This window comes from Oncorhynchus mykiss, chromosome 10, assembly GCF_057628025.1.
Source record: "Oncorhynchus mykiss isolate SJ-2025 chromosome 10, ASM5762802v1, whole genome shotgun sequence".
Lineage (NCBI taxonomy): Eukaryota > Metazoa > Chordata > Actinopteri > Salmoniformes > Salmonidae > Oncorhynchus > Oncorhynchus mykiss.
In genome coordinates, this window is record NC_143031.1 from 28,570,158 (window position 1) to 28,581,882 (window position 11,725).

General features: G+C 42.5%; 1 protein-coding gene across 7 annotated transcripts; it reads left to right on the top strand.

Annotated features, from left to right (window-relative positions):
• Positions 1-919: 919 nt before the first annotated feature.
• On the top strand, positions 920-11,442 carry LOC110533601 (uncharacterized). Of its 7 annotated transcripts, none has more exons than XM_090188608.1 (18): positions 920-4,152; positions 4,534-4,612; positions 4,754-4,878; positions 5,023-5,340; positions 5,677-6,526; positions 6,711-6,838; positions 6,960-7,391; positions 7,634-7,984; positions 8,316-8,371; positions 8,514-8,677; positions 8,812-8,867; positions 9,188-9,509; positions 9,687-9,768; positions 9,981-10,104; positions 10,269-10,353; positions 10,472-10,520; positions 11,093-11,162; positions 11,270-11,442. In XM_090188608.1, exons 1-18 carry the CDS (start codon positions 4,051-4,053, stop codon positions 11,288-11,290), a joined length of 3,414 nt encoding a protein of 1,137 aa, XP_090044734.1. In that variant the 5' UTR covers positions 920-4,050; the 3' UTR covers positions 11,291-11,442. The 7 variants fall into 7 exon arrangements, 4 of the variants coding, with proteins under 4 accessions (XP_090044734.1, XP_090044735.1, XP_090044733.1 ...); XM_090188609.1 differs by having other exon boundaries at positions 10,305-10,353; XR_016484045.1 differs by lacking the exon at positions 10,472-10,520 and having other exon boundaries at positions 10,305-10,353.
• The last annotated feature ends 283 nt before the right edge of the window (positions 11,443-11,725 follow it).

Genomic DNA, 11,725 nt, shown 5'->3' on the forward strand with positions numbered 1-11,725 from the left:
TGCAACAAAAACATTAGAATTAGCTAAGTCAGTCAATTACTTGGTTAACTATACTGAACAAAAATAAACGCAACATACAACAAATTCAAAGATTTGACTGACTTACAGTTTGAGGAAATAAGTCAATTGAAATAGATTTATATCTATGGATTTTTACATGACTGGAATACAGATGCATCTGTTGTTCATAAATACATAAAAACACATGGGCCTCAGGATCTCATCACTGTATTTTTGTTCATTCAAATTGACATAGATTAAATGCAGTTGTGTTTGTTGTCTGTAGCTTATGCCTGCCCATACCATAACCCCACAATGGGGCACTCTGTTCACAACGTTGACAGCAGCAAACACCTCACATGGTCTGTGGTTGTGAAGCCGGTTGAACGTCCTGCCAAATTCTCTGAAACAACGTTGGAGGTGACTTATGGTAGAGAAATTAACATTAAATTATCTGGCAACACCTCTGGTGGACATTCCTGCAGTCAGCATACCAATTGCACACTCCCTCAATATTTGAGACATCTGTGGCATTGTGTTGTGTGACAGAATTGCACATTTCAGAGTGGCCTTTTATTGTTCCCAGCACAGGGTGCATCTGCATAATGATCATGTTGTTTAATCAGCTTTTTGATATCCATACATGTCAGGTGGATGGATTATCTTGGCAAAGGAGAAATGCTCACTAACAGGATGTAAACAAATTTGTGCACAAAATTTCAGAGAAAAGTTTTTTGTGCTTATGAAACATTTCTGGGATCTTTTATTTCAGCTCTTGAAACATGGGCCAAACACTTTACATGTTGCGTTTATATTTTTGTTCAGTGTAGGTAATGAAACACTCATGTAAAATGTGCACAAGCCTAATATTCCAAATTGAATGGTAACAGTCTAGTTGCAGTGAAATTAGGAAGGGCATTTTTCTTGCCAACTTTCAATCACCAATAAACAGGCAGGGGAACAAAGTAGTTTGTCAAAAATGGTTGAATAGTCAGTAACTAGTTAGTCTTTAAAATATAGCTACGAATGACATAGCTAGTTCGTTTGTACAGTAGCTAAACTGAACTCTGAAGGTGGAGTAAACTAAACGTTAGCTAGCTTTACCCCAGCAGCTTTCTGGCTAGTGATGGCATTTTTATCAGCTTTATCAATCAGATGAATAGCTATCAAATATATTCATACATCTGTCCCCCTTGTAGCAGCTTGCTGACCCAAGTTTGATGCATGCCTCCACAAGGAAAAGCATGTAATCTGGAGTTGTGTTTTCAGCAGAGTTTAGCCAAAACAGTAAAAAGTCCTGCATTTAAACTGATGCAAACAGATACAAATAGTGGAATCATGCCAAATTTGGACTAGATAATGCTTAACAAGTTTGTAATGTTATATTAATTCAACAAAAGACAACAATTAGTTAATTTGACAAAAAGGACAAGTCAGTTAAATCGCACTGTGGATGCATTAGACTTCATAATTGCATTGGGGGGATACTTATATTTCACTGTACAGCCTTACTTCTTGTGTCCATGATATGGGGTAACAGCCTACTCAGTGACACCCACAGAACACACCTGTGAAGAATTCACACAAATATTAGCATTTTAGCTCTTATTGCAAGATTTTGACTGGGAAATCACCTCCCCAGTCAGTCGATTGTGAAATGAGCCACATTATCCCACCGGTCAACCTACTATTTGTATTGAACTTTCATATTGCAATGTACAGTCTTAGCTAGGGATCTTGAGTCCATGAAATGGGGTATCAGCCAGTGGTGTAGTGCAATTTTCTTTAGGTGAGGGAGTGCACATTATCTAATATCAAAGTTTGTACTGACAGGTATAGCCTATTGAATATCATTGTACATTAAGCCTATGCATAAAATGCATCCTCTAATTGCAATGTCTTCTACCTATGCCCACACAGTCAAATGTTTTTCTATTTTTTGAATTACTGTTCCACAGGCAAATTAAGGCAGATGGCATTAAACTATTAGCTTTTCTTATAGGCCTATTTTGTTGAAATCAAGCTTAACCTGCCTGGTTGCACGCGCTGTTACATTTGGGCTGCATGAGGAAATAAATGTGACTACTCAGTTTCAGATAAGAAATGACATGTTTTTGGTGTAATACAGGCCTACTATGCTACAGTAGTCTTAATACTGTTATATTTGGTTCTGTTAAATACACAATCATTGTGATCTTGTGTCTCACTGCTTTGCTTTATCTTGGCCAGGTCGCAGTTGTAAACTTGTTCTCAACTAGCCTACCTGGTTAAATAAAGGTGAAGTAATAAAATGTAAAATTCACAGTCGCCTCTGAACAGTTGATGTTGAGATGGCTCTGTTACCTGAACTCTGAAGAATTTATTTGGGCTGCAATTTGTGGCCAGTAACTCTAATGAACTTATCCTCTTCAGCAGAGGTAACTCTGGGTCTCCCTTTCCTGTGCCGGTCCTCATGAGAGCCAGTTTCATCATAGCGCTTGATGGTTTTTGCGACTGCACTTGAAGAAATGTTCAAAGTTCTTGAAATGTTCCAGATTGACTGACCTTCATGTCGTAAAGTAATGATGGACTGTTGTTTCTCTTTGCTTATTTGAGCTGTTCTTGCCATAATATGGACTTGGTCTTTAACCAAATAGGGCTATCTTCTGTACACCCACCCCTACCATGTCACAACACAACTGATTGTCTCAAACGCATTAAGGAAAGAAATTCCACAAATTAACTCTTAACAAGGCACACCTGTTAATTGAAATGCATTCCAGGTGACTACTTCATGAAGCTGGTTGAGAGAATGCTAAGAGTGTGCAAAGCTGTCATCAAGGCAAAGGGTGGCTACATTCTCTCATATAAAATATTAGGATTTGTTTAATAATTTTTGGGTTACTACATGATTCCATAGTTTTGATGTCTTCACTAGTATTCTACAATGTAGAAAATAGTAAAAAATAAAGCAAAACCCTGGAATGAGCAGGTGTGTCCAAACTTGACTGTTACTGTACCTATAGGCTGCTATAGCCTACATATTCATGCCATCATTTTCCTTGAATTTTTTGTTGTAATTAAATAGAATCTTTCAGAATGAGTTTTACAGAAATATTTTTACCAGCTCAGTGTATTCTGAAATTTAAAAAAGTGAGGGAGCACTAAGGCAGCACAAAATCCCTGGTATCAGCCTACTCAGTTACACCCACAGAGCACAACTGAAGAGTGTACACACATATTAGCACCATAGCTCTAATTGCAGGACTTTGACTGTGTCAATCACTTCACTATTCAGCCTATTGACTGGTGAGCTAATGTGGCTTATTTCACAAGTCTTGCAATAAGAGCTACGACCTTAATATTTGTGTAAACTCTTCACGCTGTGTTCTGTGGGTTTCACTGAGTATGCTGATACCTATGGATCTTGGGTCCATGAAATAGGCTAAGGCTGTACATGGCAATATAAAATGTCCAATACACACAATAGACTGACTGGTGAGGTGATTTTCCACAGTCAAAGTTCTGCAATATGAGCTACACCGCTCATATTTGTGTAAACTCCTCACAGTTGTGTTCTGCTGGTGGCGCTGCTAAAAAGTTATGACATTATTTTGACAGGGTAGTTTTACACAGCTTGCTGTAGTTCCATTTGTGAACATTTGAACGGTTCTCTAGTATTGTAAGATCGCTTACCTTGCATGTTTGCTTACTCTAATGTTACCTGTTTGAAATGTGCATTCCAAAGAGAGCACATCACACTTTACCCCTCCATCAAAAAGTTCGCCCTGCTCTGAGTCACGTGGTTTAAGAAAATGGCTTCTTGAAACGAATTTTGTCAAATGTGTTGCTAAAAGTAGAAATTATAGCTACCTAAAACTGAATGCGAGTGTTAATATTGGACTGAAGGCTTTGTAACTTCAATCTCAGAAATCGTTATGCATAAATAAGTAACCGTTCTACTCAGGAAGATGGGTGTGCAGCAGATCTCAACTGTCGTAACATAAGATAGCTTACAGTAGCTAACTAACAAATCTGTCTCAATTTAAGCACCAAAGTCAACCGAACAACATGCCTCCTCGGAAAAAGCTAGAGAACAGAGGCACGGATTGTCCCAGGAAACGACGACGAGCTCAGGAAGAGGGCAATGTCGTCATCTCAGACAGAGACGAGGTAACCAGCTGAACTAACGTTACTGTATTTAGCTAGCTGGTAGCACACTAAATTGCTAGCAAACTATCTTCCAACACTGGACGCAGAACTACCGAGATAGCTATATTTCTGTGCAAATTGACCTTTCATTAAATCTTAGCTAGAATACAAAGACTGTATGGTATACTTGATAACTGTCGGCCTTCAAGCAATTTGTATTTGGATCTCTAAGCTAGGCATCCAGGCTTGAATAATAATATTATACAAACCTGGGTGCCTAGCTTAGAGAGCCAAATACAAATGGTCTAAAACAGAGATACTGCTTGGCCGACACTTATCAAGCATAGCATGCAGTCTTTATATTCTTCATGTCATTAACAACTCATCTCTCTTCTAACCCAGGATGAAGACTTCAGACCGACATCATCATCATCAAGAGGGGAGCGCAAACGGGAGAAGGAGAGTAGAACACGATCAAATGGTATTATGACCAACATATGTCTCCTTATTTGTAGCAAATTAGACTCATACTTTTCATGTACCACATCAACAGAATGCAACCATTGAAGCACTGCAAGATGGAACTTTAACCTACTGTACTGAAACTGTCCCTTCTTCTCAGAGATGACAGAGGAGGACATGCTGGACCTGGCCATGAGACTGAGTAAACAGGAGGCCAGCAGCGCTGCTCTCCAGCAACGACAGGAGGAAGAGGCCGTGAGGAAGGCCATCGCTGAAAGCCTCTACGTAAGTGTAGATATTACTGACAGAAATCAAATGTCGCCTGGAGATTTACTTTAGCAGTCCTCACCATTGTTTCAGATCAATCCAACCATTTGTATTGCATTCTATCTATTCCTGTGATACATGAGTGTTGCTGTATCCCTTCAGGCAGACAGCTCTACTCATCCCCTATCCCTCGGGTCAGGGAGCCCTACACAACAATGTCAAAATTCTCCTCCAGAGGGAGAGAGCAGCATACAGCCCCCCAGGTGTAAACTCTCCTACCCTAACCATGGTGTGGCTGACAAGGAGGGAGCCCGCAGTGGAGATGTTCATGTAGGGGTGGCTCCCTCAGACAGGAGGAGGAGGAAGAAGGAGGGAAGCCCATTACTAGATATGCCTGACCTGTCTCAGACCCAGAAGGTCTACTCCCAGTCCTCCCCCCTCAGCCAAGCTTCCACCTCAGTGCCTCTCCCATCCTCACAGGTCAGTGGTGAACACACACAGACCTACGCCATTATTTATCTGTCATTGCCTGTTCAACCCTGGCTGCTGTTCTGCATTTCTTCAGGGGCTTCAATGGGCCCAGATCTAACTAACTACACTCATACCTTAAGATTTAACTAATGTATGTGTTAAGTTCTGGTGACAGCAGGGTAGAAGAACCAACAACTTACTTAGATCTAAATGTGTTTTTAACAACAATGTTGGCATCATCTTACACTCATCACAGGCTAAGAATGCATGCCAGATGTTTTTGGCATTTGGCACAATGTTTTTGGCACAATGTTTTTATGATAACATCTTCTATGCCATTTTAAGGAAGAGGGGTCTTCTCAGAGGAACCTTTTCGGAGACCGCTCAGCCAACGCAATTGAATCTCAGGACTACAACAACTCCACAAAGAGTGACTCCCAGTCCCAACTCAGGATCAAGTCCCCTGGTTTCCCTTCCACTACGGCTCCCCAAGCCAACAAACCTGTCCTGTGCCTGGAGAAGCTTAGCCAGGACCTCCTAGTAGACTGTCAGGCCTCTGGGTTCCTACTAAAGGGTCATCCCAGCTTAACGCTTCCCACAAAGTCCCAGAAATCTCAATCTTATCAGCCCAAGAGCCCCACATTCTCCAATACCCCTGTGTTTTCCAAAACAGAGAGAGGTGTGGAACCAGGCCAAAGTAGTCCCTCCTTTCCTAAACGCGCCATGTTCTCTAATTGTGATTCAGGAGAGGAAGAAAAAGAGGCCAGTCCCACCATTCCTAAAAGCCTGGTCTTTTTCAAGACTGATAGAGGAAAGGCAGAGGAACAAGGGAGTCCAACTTCTCCTAAAAGCACCATGTTCTCTAAGACTGAAAGAGGACCAGAAGAGAAAGAGACCTCTGGAAGTCCAGTCTTTACCAGAACTGATCAGATAAGGGACCAGGGTCCACAGAGCTGTGTTGAAAGTGTTTCTGCAACAGGAGACTATGAGGATGGAGACAGAGATGATGCTGTGAAGAGCAGGGATGCCTCCGAGTGCCTTCCGCCATGCCCCAGAACAACCCTGTCCCTGAACAAGAGATTTGTGCCTATAAGGAAGACTGCTGGAGTTTCAGACAAAGTTGTTGACCAAGAGGAACGCGATTGTGAATCCTCGCAGAGAACTGTAAACAGGATTAGCATTCCTGCAAAGTTGGGTATGTTTTTTTCCCTATTGTTTTAAACACTGTCATACATGCAAAGCAATGTTACGATCATACATTGAGTATGAATAAGAACAAGAAATACCTTTATGGCAGGTTCAAATGGCCTCTCTGCCTGCCCTTTTGGCTTTTTATGTTCAGATTCAATGTATGTATTGACATGATTGTTCCCTTTTAGCTGCAGAAGAAGACCTTAATTCAGAGGAACTTACATTGGCTTTGGAGACTCAGCCAATGCAGGAGTTAACCAGTAATATGGCGCTACGCTGGTCAGATGATGACGAAGAGGAAAATGGTCCTGAAAAGGTGAAACCAGGGAACTACAATATTGTCTATCACCAGTACTGTTATATAGCTTTTGGCCTCACCCGAAACCTAGTTTCCACAATACACTGTAAATATCTTTCTCTCTCTCTCTCTCTTGCAGTTAGCTCACTCGCCCAGCCCAGTCTTCCCACAGGAGAATGACCTCCCTCAGCCAAGCAACCAGGGTCTCTCCCCAAACACCCACGACCACCGTTCCCCCCAACGCAGACACAGCCCCTGCCTCGTCCCCAAGAAACGCACTCACAACTTCGACGGCGCCGCGTGCGAGGAGGGGGAGAGCCAGTCCAAGTGCATCCGGAAGAAGTTCACCTTCAAGGGCATGTATGGAGCCCCCTCTCCCTCTCTTCTCAGACAGGCTGCAGGTAGGAGCCAGGATGAGGCCAAAGGCGGAAGCACCTCTTCCCACCAGCCCCTGGCCTCCTCCAGCAGCCTCTCTCCCCCCACAGACGGCCAGGGTTATGGGGGAATGGTGCGCTACTATTGGGGTGTGCCTTTCTGTCCACGGGGGCAGAACCCAGACGCCTACACACAGGTGATCCTTCTTGGACTGATGTAGTTTTCATTCATTTTTCTCTCACACAGACATTTTCTGGATTATGAGGCAATGTGGGTAACTGACTTCTGGGAACACAAAAAGTGAGGGGTATGAATACTGTGTGCTATTGTGTTAGAAAAGTTCCATCCATTATTTTGTAATATTTCATTGATCTGATGTTAGATGTCATGACTTCTAACTGTAAGTGTCTAATAGAAATTACATGATTTTCCTTACAGGTGATCCTGTCCCAGCTGGAGGTGTATGAGAAGAGCCTGAAGGAGGCCCAGAGGGGTCTGCTGAGGAAGGCAGGCTGGGGGGAGCCAGTCCTCCCTGGGCCTCCAGAGAAACCCTTCTCCAGGAGGGGACGCCTCGAGAGACGCAGGGCCCCACGACTCCTGGAAGAAGAGGAGAGAGGGGGAAAACGTCAGGAAGAGCTAGTGGAGGTGGTAGAAGATGATGATGAAGAGGAAGGAGAGAAGAGGGCGAGACAGCTGTCACGGTGGGGGGTGGAAGGGGGAGGGAAGAGAGGAAGGCAGGAGTGGAAGGACTGCCAGGATCTGTTTGTGTCCTCTCCTGAACAAGAGGAAGTGAGTATTGCTTAATAATTAGAAATGCCTATTATAGGCAGCTTGGAGCAATGCATTTATGTATTTTCGTAGGCTGTATTAATATTATTATTTTTCTTTAGAAGTGTCAATCATATTAAAGGCTCTGATGGTGCTACAGTACTTACTTAAAGTTCCTTGTTACACTATCTAACCACTTGATGGCACTATCAACAATTTACAATCCCAATGTGTTATTATAATACGGGTTTAAGTGTGTCTTTTTGGGATAGACACATTTTATTATGTAGAAAGGTCGATCCACTTGATGTTTTTCCCCCAGCAAATTTGTCTTTGTTTTGTATTCCCATAGAAATCTGCCTCCCCTGTATTTCATGCAGATACCAGTCAGCTAATTCTACTTCAACGGTATGGGAGGCGTAAACTGCTAAATCATACAGTATGGACCTAGGTTGTCTTTAATCTCAATGATACAAGTGTATTAATTGTGCACAAGAATAAAAAAAACAATGTATAAAGAATTCAGAGAGTTGATTTTTCATTTTATCAGGAGACTTGGCCTTAGAAGAAAAGAGGAAAGACTAGCAGAAAAACAACCACCTGACTTACTGGAGGAGAGGGAGGAAGACGAGAAGGAAGAAAATACGGATGATAAAGAGGGTGGAGAGAAGAGGGAGGAGGAAGAAGTGGATGTCAGAGGCTTACAAGTTCCAGGTATAAGAAATAATGTAATTATTCCATAAACCAGTAGGTATATATGGTTCTATTTAGATTTGAATAATTAATGTTTGAGCTTCATATGTAGCTGTAATTGTCATGCCGCTACTTCTTGTTGTTTCTGATGACAGAGACCCAACTCAGTGACGACAGCACTCAAGACCTCATGGTCACCAGCCCTGCACAGGTTAGTCACTTCAGCACTACCAAAGACACTCATACATAGAGCATTTTGACTACGGTTCTGAATTATTCTCCTTTTACCCAACACCTAGAAATAATGGGTGTGTGCATAGAATTGTGAGGCTATGGTTTTATATTTTAGCCATTTAGCACCGTGGTTTCCAAACTGTGGTGCTTGCTTTTCCCTCAAAGAAGTTATCAGCAAAGTCAGTGCTAGCAGGAAAAGACAAGTGCAGGTTTTTTTTGTGGGGGGGCATTGTGGGATTTATCAGAAGTTTTCGGAAGAGGATTGTTGATGTCTATGATTGATTTGGAAACCTGTAGCTCCAGCCAGAGAGCCAGTCCCTGCCTCAGATCCAGACCTTTCTTTCATCACCCCGTCCTCTGGAACAGCATGAAGAGGGGATGTTGGTGGTTGGAGAGGAGGAGGGGTGGAGGAGTAGCCCTGTGGGGATCCCTGCTGTAGGAGAGGATGTTCGGATGGAGGAGGATATCCCAGAGCCTGCCTTCCCTCGGAGCCACAACATGGACTGTCCCATGTGCATGCGTCTCTTCCCCCTGACGGAGATTGAGATGCACGCTGCCTACTGTGACGGTACCACCGGTATCTTGGAGGAGGAAATGGCAGAGGAGAGCCACTCGCAGGGTGATACGATTTTCCTTTTGTAGGACAATACATCTGATTCTGAGTAGGCACAGCAGACCAGCATGATGAAAATGATTAACTTGTCAATGTCGCCAAATTTTACAGTACCCACAAATAGTATTTCATAGTACTTTAGGACTGATGTACATACAGTAAAACAGTCATGTTGATATGTAGTTTCAGTCAAGGCTCGTAGGAAGAGGACCAGAAGAGGTGAGAACATTGGAGAGGAGCAGCCCAGCTCTTCTGCCTCTGGCAAGTAAGTAGGTATGACAGCATTTACCTTGGTCTAGCAGCATGTCTTACTCGGGTTACTTAGGGATTTTGTTGTGTGTCCCATCCTAAGGTGTTGAAAGTAAATTTCCCTTACTCCCCCTTCCTATAATGCCTATACATGTTAACAAATATGAATTAATGGAAGACAAGCAACTGATGTTCATACCTTTTCTACGTGTGTTGTCTCCACGACAGGGTGGTACAGGGTGAGAAGTGCTTCCTGTGTCAGCAACTATTTCCTCTCAAGTACCATGAGAAGCATGTAGAGGGCTGCATCAAGAACAAAGAGTTCTCCAAGGCTGCACCCAGAGATGGACAGGTACTCCTGGTTGGCAGTACTACACACACTAGTACTTGTTTTTTTTCTTCAAAGAAGGGTCTACTTGCAGTGACTGTGATATGTGGTTGTTTTTCTTACTAAACTTGGTTGAATGCACTGACTTCAAGTTACTCTAGATAAGAGTGACTGCTAAATGACTGTAGCTCTTCTGGTCTTCTGTCTGTGTGACGATCTTCCAGAGTGGAGACTTGCTGAGTGCTCTGGACCAGACAGAGCATATATATTCAGGTACTGTACTCTCACTTTCTGTCATTGGCTTGTTTTACACTTTCCTAAAGCCTCTTTCCACCATGTTTGAATGGGAGAAAAAGAGAGCCAATGTTTTCACTCTTTGGTCTCTTTCTAGGGACTGCTGAGGCCAAACCATGTGATACTACCGCCAATAACCAACAAAGGTAAGCAAAACAAACGGAAATAGTGATGGATTTTTTTGGGGAAACTCCATTTGACTGTTACTGTAGTACCCACCCCCGGTGACATAGGATAGGGAGGGGAGTCTGATAAGCGGACCCTATTTGTCTGTCAAGGATATACCCTGATAGTTATCTGATAGTTTTCTGAAGCATCATAGCAAGTCTATTACATGCTTATAAGACTTCATAGTTGTCCATAGTGGACTAAGGCTGTTAGTATACCCCTATTTAAGTAGTTATTAATTTGCCATTTTCTGCTGGTTTAATAGTTCATAAAAATAACATTTTTTGGGTCAATATGAGATGGTAGTAAGCAGACTGCAGCGTTTAGTGCTGGTCTACACTTGATTTGGGATTCCACAGCACTCCAGTAAACTATATGTCATCAATCTACCTCTCAAGCCCATTACTTCTCTGTATAACAGTGTGCATGTAACACCTGCACTTGTCCAATAAGAAATGCAAATTTTCACTCTTCGTTGCATAATGTTTTCCTACGGTCTACCTCAATGAACATGACCCTGCTCTGTATAACTGTGTTACTTTTATTCCAGTGGCCTGATTGATGATCTGGACACAGCAGAATCTGGGGGAAGAGGAGACTTCAGCGCCCCAGGTTTCAGAGTGAGCACCTCGCCCATCCAATCCTTCACCCCTGTCTCAGAAGCCACAGACTGCCTTATCGACTTCTAACGCCAATGCTCTTCCTCTACCTCCTCTTCCTCCTCCAGGCCCAGCCAAAAAGAGATTAAAGCAATAGTTTACAAAAAAATGTAAATGACTGTCAACCACTTTTTTATACCCCTGTAGATCTTTCATTTGTAGTGTTTGTTACACTGAATTGAATGACAAAAATGTGTGTTATTAATATGGTATTAAATTATACTGATTTCTTTGGAGACATCTACTTTCGTTGGAGACATGTTTGTTGGATTGTTACTATGTTGATGTAGATGTCATGAGGTATACGTGTAGTTCTAAACTGTTTCTTGGCAGTAATACATACAGAAAGCTATGTAAGAGTCTTCACTTTTGCAGACCAACCAAAAGAATGCCTGCATACCAAACAGTCACAGCGAACCAAACTGTCCTCATTGTACATTATTGGGTTGTATTTTGGAAGGGGGAGAACTATCAGGTTACAGCAGCCTTCATCAGTGCCACTGTGGCTGTGTGATTGTAATAGA

Excerpts from the sequence above, each read along its gene's own strand:
- LOC110533601 (XM_090188607.1), top strand. The coding sequence starts at position 4,051 with ATGCCTCCTCGGAAAAAGCTAGAGAACAGAGGCACGGATTGTCCCAGG. Across the intron at positions 4,879-5,022 it reads CCATCGCTGAAAGCCTCTAC|GCAGACAGCTCTACTCATCC; the intron begins GTAAGTGTAGAT and ends GTATCCCTTCAG. Across the intron at positions 10,354-10,471 it reads GACAGAGCATATATATTCAG|GGACTGCTGAGGCCAAACCA; the intron begins GTACTGTACTCT and ends GTCTCTTTCTAG.